Raw genomic sequence first — 17,785 nt, 5'->3', positions numbered from 1 at the left:
TCTTTAAACAACACCCACATGCTCAGTCATTCCCAAATCTTCAAATAGCTGGTGGGTATAGTAAACCGATACAGACTCCTCTGATCATTTGGAGGATGAGACATTTCCTGTTTCAACAGAATGCAGAAGGTTCTTCACTGAACTTTGTCCCTATACAGTGGTACCTCAGGTTACATACGCTTCAGGTTACATATGCTTCAGGGTACAGACTCCGCTAACCCAGAAATAGTACCTCGGGTTAAGAACTTTGCTTCAGGATGAGAACAGAAATCATGCTCCGTTGGCGCAGCAGCAGCAGTAGGAAGCCCCATTAGCTAAAGTGGTGCTTCAGGTTAAGAACAGTTTTGGGTTAAGTACGGACTTCCGGAATGAATTAAGTACTTAACCCGAGGTACCACTGTACTGCATTAAAGAAAGGGGATGGAAAATGCCTTGTAGTAGCAGAATGCAGCACCTCTCCCCAAAAGGTCATAATTTACTGTCCACTTTTGGAACTTCTGGTGCTTTTGACACCTCTGTACTGGGATGCTAAGATGTTAGTGGATGAAGGATGGGTTCAAGTTGTGGTGCCTACAGGGCTGGGCTTGGGGGCAGAAGCCAAGAGATGTTGTTTGCTAGGGCCTCCTGCTTGGTTTACCTACTCTCAGTAGTGGCTCACTAAAGGTTCCTCATCATCCTGGAAACAAGTGACAAGTGGGGTGCCATAGTGTTCTGTCCTGGGACTGTTGTTATTCAACATTTTTATAAATGACTTGGATGAAGATACTGAAGGGATGCTCATCCAATTTGCAGATGGCAACAAACTGTGAGGGGTAACCAGTGTCGCAGAATATTCAAGATGACCTTAACAGATTGGAGAACTGAGCCCAAACTAGCAAAATTAATTTCAACAAGGACAAATGTAAGGTTCTACACTTTGGTAAGAAGAACCAGCTGCACAAATATAAGATGTGGGACACCTGGCTTGCCAGTACTACATGTGGAAAGGATCCAGGAGCATTAGTAGACCACGAGCTTAACATGAGTAAACAATGTAATGAAGCAGCAAAAAATACATAATGCTATTCTAGGCTGTATCAACTGAAGTTTAGTGCCCAGATCAAGGGAAGTACTGCTTTATTCTGCCTTGGTCAAATTCCCATCTGGAGTATCGTGTCCAGTTCTAGGCATTACAATTTAAGAAGGATGTTGACAAGCTGGAATGTGTGTAGAGATGGTGACCAAGAAGATAAAGGGCCTGGAAACAGTTGAGGGAGTTGGATATGTTTAGCCTCAATAAGAGGAAACGGAGCTATGATAATAATATATAAGGGGCTGTCGTATCATTCATTTACTCATTCATTCATTCATTCATTCATTCTCTATACCACCCTTCATCCAAAGATCACTGGGTGGTTTACAATATAAAAGCATATGGTAGATGGTGCAAGCTTGTTTTCTCCTGCTCTAAAGGGTAGGACTCAAATCAATGAATTCAAGTTACAGAAAATAAGATTCCAATTAAACATCAGGAAGAACAAATGATATATTTTATCCTACCTTCCAAATCCATCCCAACACTTTGTCATCATAACCACCTTGGGAAATGATTCAGACAAGCAGGATGATACTGACTATATTGTCATTTAAACCCTTATATTTAGAATCTTAAGTTGCCTTACTGCATTTCTGCCTCTCAGGAGCTCTTCAATCTGACCCATTGCAGAATGGGATTAAAGGAGGGCCAGTAACAAGTTTGCATTCCACATTTCTCTATAGCCTTTGCAATACTATCCTGACTTGGCCTTAGCAGAAGGTGTTTTGAAAAATTCAGAGTGACAACCTATACTGCTCAAAACATACAACAAATTGCAGATGATCTGCCTTTTTCATTCAAAATATATTTTATCTTTTCTGCTTTGTATACAATTGGCCATGATCTTCACCTTCATTCTAAAAAAAAGATACCCCACAACAACCCTAATACAATACAGCAATTGGTATTATCATAATTAATTTCAGTGGAGAGAAGCATTATTTCCATAATATTCGTAAGAACAGCTGATTCTTTAAAAAGTTGATTAACTACTACAAATAATCAAATGATCATTCCTCATAATCAAGCTTTACTTCTTTCTTAAGATATGGACCACAAACAGATTTAGACATTTAGACAAACTAAATGTCTGTAGCTGAACTCAGAAAGTACTAATTAAATGTATAAAGGACTGTTTTAAATCACTGTCAGAGGCAAACAACTGATCACCCAAAGGCTAATTGTTATGCTACTTTGTTATGAAAAATAAATGTCTTTCTCTCACAATATGCAAATGTCCTGTCAGTTTCTAGAGCACAGGGACATTGTTTATTTATTTATTTGTTATAAATAAATATTATTATGTTTTGAAGCTGCTTACAAAACAACAGATTGCATCATATTAAAAGATAATCAATTTTTTAAATGTCACAATAAAACTATTTTTAAAACCCACGGCAGAAAAAAGGCAGCATTGTGGACAGAATGGGTTACAAATAAAATTCTAAATTGTGAATTAAAAGTACACCTTAAAACCTTGGTGAAATAGATACCTTTCGATGGATAAAGGAGGCTAGCAGACCACTAGGCTATGAACCATTCCAGATTCTAGGTCTCCTCCCTTATGTTCTGCTCCAGCTGAATATCCATAAGAAGATAAAAAGAGCCCTGCTAGGTCAGACCAAAAGCCCCATCTAGTCAAGCAGCCTCTTCTCACAGCAGAAGCTGGCAGGTGGGACCTTAGTGTAACACTCTCCCAAACTGTGGTACCCGGCTGCTGGCATTCAAAGGCATACTGTCTCCAACAGCAGAGGTGGAACATAGCCATCATGGCTTGTAGTCCTTACCTTCCACAAATTTGTCTAATTCTGCTTTAAAGCCATCTGTGTTGGGGGCTATCACTATAACTTGTAGGAGTTAACTATGTGCTGTGTTGTTGTTGTTTTAAAAGGTGCTTTTTTGTCTGTCCTAAAACTTCCAACATTTAACTTCATTGGATGACCCCAGGTTCTAGTACAGTGGAACCTTGGGTTAAGTACTTAATTCATTCCGGAGGTCCATTCTTAACCTGAAACTGTTCTTAACCTGAAGCACCACTTTAGCTAATGGGGCCTCCTGCTGCTGCCGCGCCGCCGGAGCACAATTTCTGTTCTCATCCTGAAGCAAAGTTCTTAACCTGAAGCACTATTTTTGGGTTAGCGGAGTCTGTAACCTGAAGCGTATGTAACCTGAAGCGTATGTAACCCGAGGTACCACTGTACTATGAGAGAGGCAGGGGGAAACTTCTCCTTATCCAAGCCCCAGGTATTCTTGCAACCCCTTTATCATTTTGGTTGCCCTTTTCCAACCCAGCAAAACACACACACACACACACACACACATATGGTTCCCCGCATTCAGAGAAGCAGCAGTCCGGATCCTGATTGGCCTTAGCTGTCTAGTATTCCGAGGCATGTCCTATACTTTAAATATTTTCCAGCACAAATCCTCTATTAAAAAACTGAAAGGAATGTTGACTTTGCTTGAAAGAAGATAAAGTGCAGTGTTATTTTACTATTACTATTGCTCTTGCTCAGTGTTTTTCCTCAAGGTACGTATTGGCTGGAATTAGAAAAATAATGTTCTCTATCTATTCGAAACTTTTACAAGAGTTTTTATGAGAATTATGTGATGGTTCATGAAATCCATATTATTTATTGCTAGCTTTATGATCAATATATGTTAAAGGAGCTCTGTCACAGAACTCATGGGCGCAAACCTTCTCATATGCAATGAAAACAGTTTCCTCAACACGTAACAGTGGAATGTATGTATGAAAAATGTGGCCCCCGAAAGCAATCCTAAACTACAAAAGTCAGTTAAGGAAACCCTTCAAATAGAGGACTGTCCTAGGCGGAGTCAAACACATGGCTGCCTGACCCTGGTCTGTTTCCTTAAACCATGTGGGCCATTGTAACTAGTTTTGCTTTCGGATATGAACAATTCATGCTTCCACATTTTGGTATTTTGAGCTAAGTGTGCTGTTGTCACAGAGAGTGTCCTGAAAGCATGTCTTGAGACTAAGGGCTGTATTAGATTATCGAGACCACGAGGCCTGCCCCATACGTGGGTGATGGTAAAGTCTGATTTTAGTGAAAAGTGGGTGGGTGGGTGAGAGTAGCTGGACTTAGCCTGGTCTAACAGCTTACTTAACTGCAGCCTCTTCCTCAACAACATTTTCTCCCAACCAAGCTTAATTCCTGTATCACAGCACAGCTGAAGAGGCAAGTGCCACTGCAGGGAAGGAAGCAGAGGTGGAGCTAGCACGGTGGGTGGCGAGTGTCCCAGGGGGTAGCACGGTGATGCCCCCCCCCCGATGACACCCGGGGCGGACCGCACCTACTGCACCCCCCTTTTTCCGCCAGTGGAAGGAAGATACTGTAGGGGGAGACATTAGCAACCCCACCAGCATGCCTCTCTTCCTTTATATGTCAGAAAGGCACACACATCTTTTATACATTATTGAGCAGACTTAGATTTAAACAAACAGGTATTCTGCTGTAATGTCCAGTTTGGCCTGCAGCTGAGGCAAAACTTCAATTGCAAGGAAGGCATAGTAACTATTGGAGCACTGATAGCATTAGAACCTTGATGTGGTTTTGGAACATAAGGTGATACTGTGGGGTTTGTAGCCCAAATCACAAATGCATGCTTTGCTAGACAAGCACAGGGCTAGAACACATATAGTTATTGAACTTCCTAGATAGAACTCTGTGTGTAGTCACTTCCTTTGTCTCCTCTGGGTGAGAACTCTGTGACAAAGGAGACAATTGTTTATATTTCCTTCTGCCTATGAGGAGACTTCCTTTTCTACCATGCCTTCATGCTGAGCAGACCTGTATGGCTGAGGATCCATGTTAACTAAGACTACCAACTTTTGCTTTACTGTAACTTAGAGGTATTTTTCTACATACTACTTTTGCTGTATGTGCTGCCTGCATTTAAATGTAAGTAAAACCTTTTTCTGTTTATTTTACTAAAAACATATGGATCATTCTCTGCAACAGGGGTGAAGAGGGGGAGGTCTGCAGACCACTAGTTTGAAGGGGATAAAAAGGTGTCATTGCCTAATTTTGTATTTCTCCCACACAGATGGAATAGGAGGCTTATATCTAAATCTAAATTTAACCCTCAATCCATCTCCCGCAATGACAACTAGGGTTTGCCGTAGGAGTAAAGTAAAATCTTCTGCTTTCTTCTTGTATGCATCACAGGAAAACAAAGCCTGTTTTCTACATCATCTATCTTCAGAAAAAGTGACTTTGTTTCCAGTCCACCCAGCAGATATTACTCAGTAATAATTTAATTCAAAAAGCTGTTGTTAAGCGTAGCACTCATTCTACTAAATAAATTCTGTTTGATCCCACTAGAAGGAATATTGTATCAGTCATTAAATTTCATAGCATAGTTCTAATTAATTAAATAACATTAAGTCACTAAAGAAAACATGAGAGAGGGACCATGGATTAGATAGATAGATAGATAGATAGATAGATAGATATAGCTCACACACTTTATTTTAGGGTCTTTATTAATTACTTGCATTGGCAAACTGAAATTCAAGCTTTTCGTTTTTTAAAAAAATCCAGTGTCGATTCTTGAACAGTTCTTTTACATCTCAAAAGAAGAAACCTGGAATACACGACTGGCTTAAACAATCATTTTTACCATATGGGCTCTGGTGTGGTGATTCATCAACTGCAGAAGGAAATAATGATCATGGAAGCATAATTTGATATGAAAAGTTTCCAAGAAAGGAAGCACCAGGGTATCTCTAGATGTCAGGAGGTGTAAAGAGAATGGGTGGGAGGATAAAAAATTGAAATGATAGCTTTACAGTACAGTCTGCTTGGTTAGCATGAACTGCAGAGCAAGTCGTGTTTTCTTTTTTTCATGCAGCACTGCCTAGTAAATTGAATGTTTATGCTTGGGTAATTGTGCAATACATTATTTAAGAAGGCTTCCTATAATAGTTTAAAAGAAAGGGGGAAAGTCTGTGTAAATATCACCTAAGCAAATTGTCTAATAAGAAATGGACTTTCTCATGGTCTTCTGCATTTCAACCAGAGGAAGGGGGTGAGTTTAAAGCATAATATCCTAATATTCTTTCCATACATAACAGCTGGAAAAGATACCCTTGCAGAGTTTCTGTAGAGGAGTGATATTGCAACTTTATACTCCTTTAAAATGACATCAACAGTAGCAACTTTACATATCCCAGTGCACTATTACCTAGCATCAGAGTGTTGGAGAGAAGGGAACAAACCTTGGATTAGTTAAGAAAAATCACTTTGGTTCTTCAGATTTTTATTTTTTTTTAAGGACAGAAGTGTCGAGTTGCAGCTCGGCATCCAGAGAAAAATCAGTCTCACACCATGATAGGTTCCGAAATATGGCTGCTCCTAGGGAAATATGGCTGCCCCTAGGGCTAATGCAGCACAGCTTTTATTGTGTGAAATAGAAAGATACAAAAAATACAAATCAAGCAATTTGTTCTAGCCAGCAGATAAAGACCTTGGTACTAGACCATGCGAGCGATCAGGCCATACTACGTTAGCCAATCATATGGGACAGCACGAGCTGTTCACGCGCTATTCATGCTCCAAGGATGCTTCTAGCTATGAGATCACCCTGCAACAATAAGAACTTTGCTCATGCTCTCATGTACAAGCAATCATTTTCCCACACAGAAGAACTTGTGAGATTTCTGAGTTAATTTCAGGAAATCCTGGAAGAGCTCATTCATCTCTGCTGAAGTTCTTGCAAGGTTTGGAATACCAAGAAAGCTTTAATGCATAATTACCTGGCCCAGTTTGTAATGGTTCTGCTGTATTCTGAACTAAGTACTAGAGAACAATTGAGATCTTCTCCAGCTTGGAATGTACAATGAGGTTCTGAGCATTGCCAGCATGCAACACCCAGAGGCAGCCAGCTACCTTATAGCTAGCTACATGTACAAAATGCTAACTGATAACTGTGAATACATGGCTAGCCACTGAGCCAATTAACCTTTTGTTTGTTGAGTATCTCAATGGTTCCTTGCAAATGTATATGTTAGTATTGTCACTCATGCTGTCATAAAATCTTCTCTTTCCCCATTTCCCTCCCTATTGGGAGGGGTTGGTTGAATTTCCAGGCAGCTCTCCACAATACAGTGGTACCTCGGGTTAAGAACTTAATTCGTTCCGGAGGTCCGTTCTTAACCTGAAACTGTTCTTAACCTGAAGCACCACTTTAGCTAATGGGGCCTCTCGCTGCCGCCGCGCCACCGGAACACGATTTCTGTTCTCATCCTGAAGCAAAGTTCTTAACCCGAGGTACTATTTCTGGGTTAGCGGAGTCTGTAGCCTGAAGCGTATGTAACCTGAAGTGTATGTAACCCAAGGTACCACTGTAATTTGTTCTGGGAATGGCAACTCCCAGGAGACAATATGATAAAGCACATGTACACAGCACTATTAGACCACATATGCCAATATTATGAGCCATGAGAGAACTCTCAGAAAACGGATGTATTCCTGTCTGCCACCCGCCAAACACTTGCATGGAAAAAGCTTGTAATTTCCAAGCTCCTATTAGATCAACTTAAGGGAGGTTTGCCTGCCTCTAAAGATCACCAGCTAGATAACATGAGTGGTATTTGAACCTATTTCATCAGTCTGAGTCCAGCACTCTCCTTTTCTATTCGAATTTACCATGGTGAAAAACTTCACTGATAATGTTAATAGCGTGAACCAGTCGTTTAACCAACCTAAAAATTTTCTCTTTTCAATGTGCCACGCAGCTTCTTCTAGCCCATAATCACAGTATTTGTCTGTAACCGGCAGGGTAACTCTCATCGCCCCATTGAAACAGCCTGTGTGTAGCTTGGTAGTACTCCTGAATGCTGCTTTGCTCTTTGAGACGCTAGTGGCTGCAGGAGGTACAGATGCTTTTAATCAATTATCAATTTTATATAGAACATAATTATATCAATTATATACTAGCTCTGCTGTTTCCTAGAGTAACAGTTCCTGTCTATGGAAACCACTGTCACCGCCAGCGGGTTGCCATATGTCTTCTTGTTCCGGGACACATCCTCTTTTTCATGGATAGAGTTGTCATAGCGATCCAATAGAAGTTGGCAAATGTGTCCTCTTTTTTGCTCTTCAAAATAAGGCAACCCTACGGGCTCTGATCTTTCATTTTTTAAAGTAAGGCTCTAGTCAACCTAGAAGGAATGTTATACAGCAAATGTGCAGGTACCCTTCTAATCATTTTTGTGTGTGAAAGGAGCCTAAATCCTAAATAGCTACTGTTCCGCTATGTCCTTTAGTGCACCTTTCTTGCTTCTGTATTATTTTCTCTGCTGTTTGTCCTTCCATTTCCCCTAGCAACCAGGATGCATCTTTCCCGTGGTGGGTTCAGTCTGAGATCAGGTAGTCCCTAGAAGTTATTTTCTGCAAATACTACTACACAGAAAGCGTGGGTGGATGCAGGAGCTAAATAATTCATTAAGAATTATCTGTATGGTTATCTTATAGTGTAGTACATCTGATGTCCTTTTAAATGTGTTGTGGATGGAGGGGCTTATTGGTTTGTTTCTGCTGGTATTTTTGTCTTTTGTCTTTTTATATTGTAATTTTGTGCTGTGGACTGACTTGAGATCTATGGGAATAGGGCGGTATAATAAATAAATAAATAAATAAATAAATAAATAAATAAATGTATAATGGTATACATATCTACTTAAAAGTAAGTGTGTTTAATGGGGCTTACTCCTCGATAAGTGGGAACAGGATGGCAGCCAAGGCATTGGTATAGGATTGGCAGTGGGGGGGAAACAGAATTTTGGTGTCTTTAACAGTAGTGTTAAAGGCAGAAATTCAACATGTTTAGCCTTTTCTGGTATGGAAATACCATTATGAAACGATGCACAGGATCCACCCATTTGCTGCTCTGTTTTCTTTGTTTTGCTGCCTGTCCGCAGGGGCGGACTTTGGTAATATGGTGCCCTAAGCAAAGACAAAATTTGGCAAACCCCACCCTTAAATATTTCTTATTTTCATGTCCTCCTCCATCTCGCCTTCTATTCTGCATGCCCTTGGCATGGAATAAATAGGTAGTGGGAAGCTACTTGAGAGGCTTTTTAAAAAGGTGTGTGTTGGGCTATAACCATTTTGAAGTTATAGAGAGTGTCTTAAAGAAATCATGTTTAATTACCTAAGACATCCCTGCCAAAGATAGAAAACAGTTTTGTAAAACTTGCTTGTTAGTACACATTTTAAAAAATGATGATTCAGTCTATGTGTAGTCGCAAAGGGAAAATATTTCTCGAGTGACGTGGATATCTATATGCCTGATGATGCTAATATGCATAAGCAGGGGTTTACAAACCTTTTATGCCAGAGGATTCAGCTATTACGCTTGTTGCCAGAGCATGAATAGGATCTCTTAACGGGCATTGATGTGATATTTATAGCAGTAGTAGGGAAGGAAGGCTATGTATGTGTATTCCCAGTGTGACGTGTTGTAATTTCATGAGTGTGTTTGCCTATCCCTATAGATGTCCACAGAGGTTGCGTATATGGAGACACGACTTGGTGCCATAGTGTGTGCAGCAACTGGAAGCTATAGGTGCAAGTTAACATAAGGATCACTGTGAGCGAAGATGGGTTAAGGTGCTTCTGCAGTTGCCGTTCTTTATGGTGATGATACAAGCGGCAAACAAGCTGCAACTGTACAGCAGGCAGATTGTGAAGCACAACATCCCCACCGAGCCTGACTGCTGCGCTGCCCATAAAGTAAGCATGGAAGCAGCTGCTACCACTTCCCCTCAATTCCTCAAGGCTTTCTCTCAGTAGCTGCTGCTACCCGGAGGGAGAGGGCTAACAGGTGAGCACGGGATGCCAGTGACTCCATGCTCTTGCCTGTTCTCTCCCCCTGGGGGAAGGTAGCCAGGCAGAGGAAACATCATTTCTGCTCATCTCTCACCTGCTCTCTTGCAAGCAGCTCCAGCCAGTGCGACTTTGCCATTTATACTTCCTCAGACAAGTGTGCTGCAGCAATGCTACAAGGAGCAGTCACTGTTTGCTCACCTGTGCTAATAATAATAATAATAATAATAATAATAATAATAATAATAATAATAATAATTTATTTATACCCCGCCCATCTGGCTGGGCTTCCCCAGTCACTCTGGGCGGCTTCCAAAAAAAATATTAAAATACTGTAATACATCTCTCTGTGTGTTTGTGTGTTTGGATCCAGCATTGGGATTGGGCCCACAGTTTGGACTGACTGCAAGGGGATGGAGGTGGGCCAGGTCCCACCAAGCATGTTGCAGGGGCCCCACAAAATCCGGAGCCAACCAGATTAGACAGGAGGATGGGGCACATTTGGGGTTGAAGGAGGAAGCATGTGGTGGAAGGCGGAGAAGTGAAATGGTCTAGGTTACAATGAGGTAATCGCTTGTAGGGAAAGGTGGGGAAGTGAGAGGGGCAGCTCCGAATTTAGGGCGGTGCTGGCAGTTCCCCAGCTGCGGGGGTGCAAAATTGAGAAGATCCATCAGTGAGCAGACCCATTTGGGGGCGCCAAATTTTGGCATCGCACGGGGCGCCATGTTAGGAAGATCACCAAAGTCCTCCCCTATTTGGGGAGGGGGGGGGTGTCGGATGGGATACAAATCGGCACAAAACATCTGGATCGGCCAAGGCTGCGCTAGGATGTCCGCTCTGAGGGAGGTGACGCTGAGAAGATAAGGAGAGGACGAAACATATGGGGCGGGGGGGCTGGTTGGCTCGAAGGTGAGCGCGCCAGTGCTCTCCTGGGCTTCCAACTTGTGGCTTTTCCCGGCGAGGAAGAAGAGGAGGCTGAAGCGGCACCACAAGAACCCGCGTTGGGTTACCACTTACCAGAGGAATCCCGCTCGCCCTCCTTGACTCCTCCGACTACAGACTGACTGAGGAGAGCAGGAGAGCGCCTGGCCCTCTGGAGCAGCTTGGCGGGAACTGGAGGCGAGCGAGCGAGAGCAAGGAGAGAGGCGCACCGGCGCCGCCTCCCGCTCGCGTTCCCCGCCTCAGCCTCCTCCCGCCTCCCCTTCCCTCCCTTTCGTCGGCTCTGACGCGCCTCCTGCCGCCTATTAATCATCCCTCCGAGCCGACAGGCTGCAATTAATGCCAATCGGACTCACGGCGGCGCCCGGCTCCCTCTTCTTCTCCTTCTGGACGGCTCTTTCCCGCGCCGCTCCTCAGATGCTGCCAAGCTGCGTGAGGAGGAGGAGAAGCAGCGCAGCAACAGCCGGAGAATGTTGACGTCCTCCTGCCGCCGGCTGGCCCGGGCGCGGGCGGCGCTGTGAGCCCGGGCCGAGGGGGCGGAGGATGGCCCCTGCGCCCGGCTTGTCGCGGGCGCTGCTGGAGGCATGGACTCGGCGGCGGGCGCCAGGAACTCCTCGGGCGCCGCCAACGGCACGGTGAGCGGAGGCGGCGGCGGCGGGAGCGAGTCTCAAGGCAGCAGCGCCATCCTGATCTCCTTCATCTACTCGGTGGTGTGCCTGGTGGGTCTGTGCGGCAACTCCATGGTGATCTACGTGATCCTGCGCTACGCCAAGATGAAGACGGCCACCAACATCTACATCCTCAACTTGGCCATCGCCGACGAGCTGCTGATGCTGAGCGTGCCCTTCCTGGTCACGTCGACGCTGCTGCACCACTGGCCCTTCGGCTCGCTGCTGTGCCGCCTGGTGCTCAGCGTGGACGCCGTCAACATGTTCACCAGCATCTACTGCCTGACGGTGCTCAGCGTCGACCGCTACATCGCCGTGGTGCACCCCATCAAGGCGTCGCGCTACCGCCGGCCCACCGTGGCCAAGATGGTCAACCTGGCCGTGTGGGGCCTGGCCATCGTCATCATCCTGCCCATCATCATCTTCTCCAAGACCGAAGCCAACACGGACGGCACGGTGGCCTGCAACATGATGATGCCCGAGCCCAAGCAGAAGTGGCTGGTGGTCTTCGTGGTGTACACGTTCCTCATGGGCTTCCTCTTGCCCGTGGTGGCCATCAGCCTGTGCTACATCCTCATCATCGCTAAAATGCGCATGGTGGCGCTCAAGGCCGGCTGGCAGCAGCGCAAGCGCTCCGAGAGGAAGATCACGCTCATGGTCATGATGGTCGTCATGGTCTTCGTCATCTGCTGGATGCCTTTCTACGTCGTGCAGCTGGTCAACCTGTTCGTGGAGCCCGACGACGCCACCATCAGCCAGCTGTCGGTCATCCTGGGCTACGCCAACAGCTGCGCCAACCCCATCCTCTACGGCTTCCTCTCGGACAACTTCAAGCGCTCCTTCCAGAGGCTGCTGTGCCTCAGCTGGATGGACAACGCAGCCGAGGAGCCCGTCGACTACTACGCCACCGCCCTCAAGAGCAGGGCGTACAGCGTCGAGGACTTCCCCCAGGACAACTTCGGGGAGTCCGGAGGCATGTACAGGAACGGGACGTGCACCTCCAGGATTACAACCCTCTGAGGACAGGCCTCGCCGCTCTCCCCCACCAGGAGAGGAAGGCCGGATCCGGGGAGGGGACGGGGGTCAGTGCAACCCCCAGGAGGTTGGTGGCTCGGGCCCACCCCAGGGACGACAGGAGTCCTGCGTTGCAGGGGTTGGACTAGATGAGCCCGGGGGTCCCGTCCAACTCTGCATATGATGTAGCTAGAGAGAGCGGCACTGCACTAGTTGCCCATCAAATGGGGGAATATGTGTGCGCGCGCGTCCTTTCTGCTCAGTTGAACCCGGGCACCCCTTCCCTCTTACCTGCAGTTGCTTTGGACACCCTCGTCGATCAATCCACAGCTCGCCCAGCAAGACTTTGATTCCCACCACCACCACCACCTCCGCAGCGCTGCGCTTTGGGTACCGGGCCATTGAGTGTGGGTCGCTTGTTAGATTTTCTTTCTTTCTTTCTTTCTTTCTTTCTTTCTTTCTTTCTTTCTTTCTTTCTTTCTTTCTTTTCTTTTCTTTTCTTTTCTTTTCTTTTCTTTTCTTTCTTTCTTTCTTTCTGCCCCCACCCCTCTCCCAAGTTGCTCCTTTTGTCCACGTCACTTCTGCTCTACTCGCTGGTGGCAGATCACAAGCTGAGGTCCGTTGCGCTGATGCCGGCTTGTTCAAGGCCCCCTGGGAAGAAGAGACGTGGCTTTTGGTCAACCAAATCGAGACCTAGCTTGTCTTTATTTGTTTAAGCGGTGTTTGCTTACTAAGAGAGAGGGAAGGAGGGGGAGAGGTGCTGGGACTCCAAGTTAGCCCTCTAATTTAGAGGACCCAACCAATAAACACAGGTGTGGGTGTAATTTCTCACTTCTGAGGCTGGAAAGCGCTCTTAACATGCTCAGAGGGCGCTCACATAGACTGACCAGAGGGGCATTAAATGAGCCTTGCTTCGAATTAAGCCCTGGTTGCCTCCAACCCCTCCAAGTCTTAGAAATCGTGTTTGGCAAAGCGGGCGCACAACTAGGCGCGCGCCTCGAGCGCTTTTCTCTTCTCCCGAGAGGCGGAGGAAGCCAAGAGCTTCCCAGACGCAGGAGGCAACCGACCCCTTTGCAAGAAATCAGGCAAGCAGTCCTTGGGGCAGCATAGATCTTCGATCTGTCTGGAGGCAGGTCCGGGGAAGGGCGAAGCTAAATACGGTGTCGCTTCCCCACACCCCGCCCCTGGACACGAAATTTCTGTTTGGCATTCAGCGGCGCTCAAGGGGAAATGGCAATCCGTTTGGAAAGGGAAAGGAAACCGGCCTGCTGGAAAGCCGGCGATTATGTCGTTATCTCGCGGCAACAGCAGGCTGCTGATAAGAGCGAGATAAATAGCTTTCCCTGCACCCACCCGCACCTTCCTCCGTGACAGTCGAGAGCCCGGGCGCTGGGCGCTCCCAGCGATGTTTGATCTGGGAAGCGTAGCGCTGTGTGGGTACATATCATAAAGGTGTGTAAACAAAGCAGGTTAAAGAGCTGCCAGGACTGTGTGATAGGCGGCGTCAGCGGTACGAGGGCGGGAAATTAAGGGGGCTCCTTCTGTTTGGAGAAAAGAATTGGTGAGTCAGACTTAAGAGACAGTTTATCTTAAAGACTTTCTTTTTTTTAAGGGTGCCGAATTATTTCAGCTACAATGCACAAAGTGCTCCCTACTGGGTAGTAAATCTGATGGACTTCTGGGGAACTGGCCATTACTTGGTAGTTTGGGGAAACTATTCAATGGTAAAGGTAAAGGCACCCCTGACCATTAGGTCCAGTCGTGACTGACTCTGGGGTTGCGGTGCTCATCTCGCTTTATTGGCTGAGGGAGCTGGCGTACAGCTTCCGGGTCATGTGGCCAGCATGACTAAGCCGCTTCTGGTGAACCAGAGCAGCGCACGGAAATGTCGTTTACCTTCCCGCCGGAGCGGTACCTATTTATCTACTTGCACTTTGACGTGCTTTTGAACTGCTAGGTTGGCAGGAGCAGGAACCAAGCAACGGGAGCTCACCCCGTCGCGGGGATTCGAACCGCTGACCTTCTGATCAGCAAGTCCTAGGCTCTGTGGTTTAACCCACAGCGCCACCCGCGTCCCATTCAATGGTAGCTTAAGATAAACCAATAACATTTAAGACAAATCAAATTGCCTTGCCAAAAGAATCCTAAGGCTCACTTCTAGATGGCCCAGAGACGCTCACAGGAAGGGTCTGATGTAATAAGCTATAGCTACACCCTCTTGTTTGGCTCCAGTCTTTTCACAAGTGACACACCATCTATACTTTTGGGACACCTCCAAGTATATATACATGGGCTGCCAGGTGTTTCCCCCTTGCTTCCCACTGCAGGTGTAATGGGCATTGCTGCCCCTGGAGGCTTGCCACGGGCGGTATTCTTAGTAGAATCAGGAGGGATATTTCCAATATCACTAGGGACTTAAAGAGGAATCTGAGACCAAGAGAACTGCCAAACTGGGTCAAGTCAAGTGGACCCATTTGACCAAACGTCCTTTCTTTGAAGCAACCCAGGAGGAGATCCTACAATAAAAACAAACTGTACAGAAACAAGGTGCTGGGGTAGGGAAGGATCCAGCCCATTGCTACCCCACTCCATTTCCAAGCTGCAGGAATTTGTTGAAGCCCCTTCCCACTTTTGCCTTTGCAGCCCTCTTCATCGTTAATTTGTAATACACCGTCTAAGTGCTCTGCTGTCTGTTCCATTTCTGGGACTCCTGTTTTTAAATGTGAGACCAATCAGGTTTTTATGTTACTCAATATACTTGTGTTTCTGCTCTGTGAAAATTATTCTCTTTAAAACTGTTTTCTTTTGGAACAGCTTTTGATGTGCAGCAGCTTTTGGTAATTATTCAAAAGCTGAATTAATAACAATTCACAGGTTGGAATTGTTCAAGAAACTTTCTGGGGGGTGGGGACTGTAACCATGGGAAAAATTCCTTTTTGTTCCTTACATTTCTGTGTCCTGTCTTTTGTTTCTATTACTGTTGTTCATGTACATGTCTGGAAAACCAACAATGTTTTGTTTTATAAATGACCTTAGCTAAAGTGCAATCCCTCATACTCCTTCCTGTTTTAAAATAATCACAGGTATACAGTCTGATAAAATATACCATTTTGCCTTTTATTTTTACACCATTGCATAAAATTAATGTGAAATGGAAGACACTGTACTTCAACTCTTTCGCACTAAATGTACTTTTCCGATGATTGGGAACACTGAAAATTGCTTAAAATTATGTACCCATAATGTTAACAACAACTTGTAATAAGTAGCCTGAATATTACAGCTATAGTTGTCTGGTACCCTTAATGAAAGGACCGCATTTTCTCTCTGACTGCCGTGCTGTTAAATTATACATTTCAGGTGTAAAGCAAAAAAAGTAGGAGATGTGGTTTAACAGTGCTGCTTGCTCACTTTTTTCTGAGATCCCTGCTCCAAATAGCCTCAGTTTGGCTGGACAATGCCCTTAAGTCCCACTGACTTTTAATGAATTAAAATTGCAACTCCCACTTTCTACAAAGTTGCTGACTGTCATAGGATTGCATCTATCCCACTGAAATCTTCAAGATTTAAAATTATTTAAATTTGGCTGGATTGTGTGCCTTGAATTTGGTCCGTGACAGTAAAAGAAAGAGGGAAAACAAAAGAACAGAGGGGATAGGAAAGGGGTTAATGTGTGCAAATGAAGCAGCATGTACTTTTGCCTAGTTTCACTTGGTGGTGTCAAAAGGCAGGCTGAATGTAATTTGGACAAGCCCCCAATGCCCCCATTTTATACAGCGATCCTATCAAATGATGCACAGAAACTGGTAATGATGTTGATTCATGGAACTAAAAGGGGGGAAAATAAGTTCAATTATTGGGGTTAGAGACAACTAGATTATTTCAATCACCAACACAGAAATTATTGATTCATGCTTAAATATTTGAGTCTGAATTTCAGTTCCCTCATTTTTCTGTAGATTATTCATCTGAAACCATTTTTATATGTTTGCTAATTGTACCTTGCCTCCCTGAAGAGCTTATTTAGAGAAGAAAGGGGGGGAAATCAGCAAATTGTTCCCAACTGACAGAACCTCCATTGTGCCAATTTTTAATTAACCTATTTATTTTTATATTTTTTGAATGACTTTTCAAATCTGGGTCACTGTTTCTTTAAGAGGGTTTCAATCTCTTACGCTGTCATTTTTCCCTAGCAATACTGTAATTCAGTGTTAGCTTAATAAAGAGATGTATTAAACAATACTCTGCAATCCATTTTCTACTGCTTCTGTACAATTGCTCAACTGGCTTGATCCTGAACAGCTACTGAGAAAGCAAATTTCATTCAGTGTATACACTGAAGATAAGAAGATAAGACATTAAATAACGCCACACTTGTTTATTTTTCGCCATCATGCAAACACACTTTGACAAGTGGGTGTTCTGCACTAGGCAGACTAAACCAACACAGATACAGGAGTTTAGCTGAATTGTCCAGCCTTTGTGTGGGAGACCATAGACATATAACAAAGATACTGAAATGCTAACATAAGACACCATTGGTCATGATTGCCTATAGACAAAGAGGGCTATTACATTATTCCTGCTTTTTCTTCCTTTACGTTTGGCAAATTGAATGGGAACAAATATGATTTGATACTGGAAGCACTTACAAAGGGGCTGCAGTGGGGCTGTTTCTCCTATGGGGAGACTTTACAGCAGGAAAACATTATAGTTCATAGAAGCACATGTTAAATTTCACAGAAGATGGCACTCTTCCCTTGAGAGAAAGCAGCTTTTAATGTTTGTTTACCATACCAAAGCCTCCCCAGCTGTTTTTCATTGTGTTTTGATTTAAGTTTGGGCACAGAAATAAAGTGCTAGCCCAACTCTCTAAACTACCCTGAACCATCATCGATGGCTGCTAGCTGATGGCTATGCTCTGTCTCTACGTTCAGTATGTTTCTGAATACCAGTTGCTAAAAACAGCAGAAGGAGAGAGTGCTCTTACACTCGTCACGTTTGTGACTTTCCCAAAGGCATTTGGTTGGCCAATGTGAGAACAGGATGCTGGACAAGATGGGTCAATGGTCTGATCCAGCAGGTTATTCTTACATTCTTATCCATGTGATTTTAAACAAATGCAATACTGATTATCCAAAAATGGAAAGATAAAATGATTTAGGAGGAGGGACTTAAAAAAAGAGAATCTAAACAAGGGTGGATAATCATGTCACTGTTTGGAGATGAAAGCA

At 44.7% G+C, this 17,785-nt stretch overlaps 1 protein-coding gene across 1 annotated transcript; it reads left to right on the top strand.

The window, feature by feature from the left end:
* The first annotated feature begins 10,292 nt into the window (after positions 1 to 10,292).
* On the top strand, positions 10,293 to 16,793 carry SSTR1 (somatostatin receptor 1). The gene has a single exon (XM_083509483.1). It carries the CDS (start codon positions 11,454 to 11,456, stop codon positions 12,555 to 12,557), a length of 1,104 nt encoding a protein of 367 aa, XP_083365609.1. The 5' UTR covers positions 10,293 to 11,453; the 3' UTR covers positions 12,558 to 16,793.
* The last annotated feature ends 992 nt before the right edge of the window (positions 16,794 to 17,785 follow it).

The sequence above is a fragment of the Podarcis liolepis genome (assembly GCF_965112155.1).
Source record: "Podarcis liolepis genome assembly, chromosome: 1".
Lineage (NCBI taxonomy): Eukaryota > Metazoa > Chordata > Lepidosauria > Squamata > Lacertidae > Podarcis > Podarcis liolepis.
This window is presented reverse-complemented; position numbering and strand designations above follow the sequence as displayed.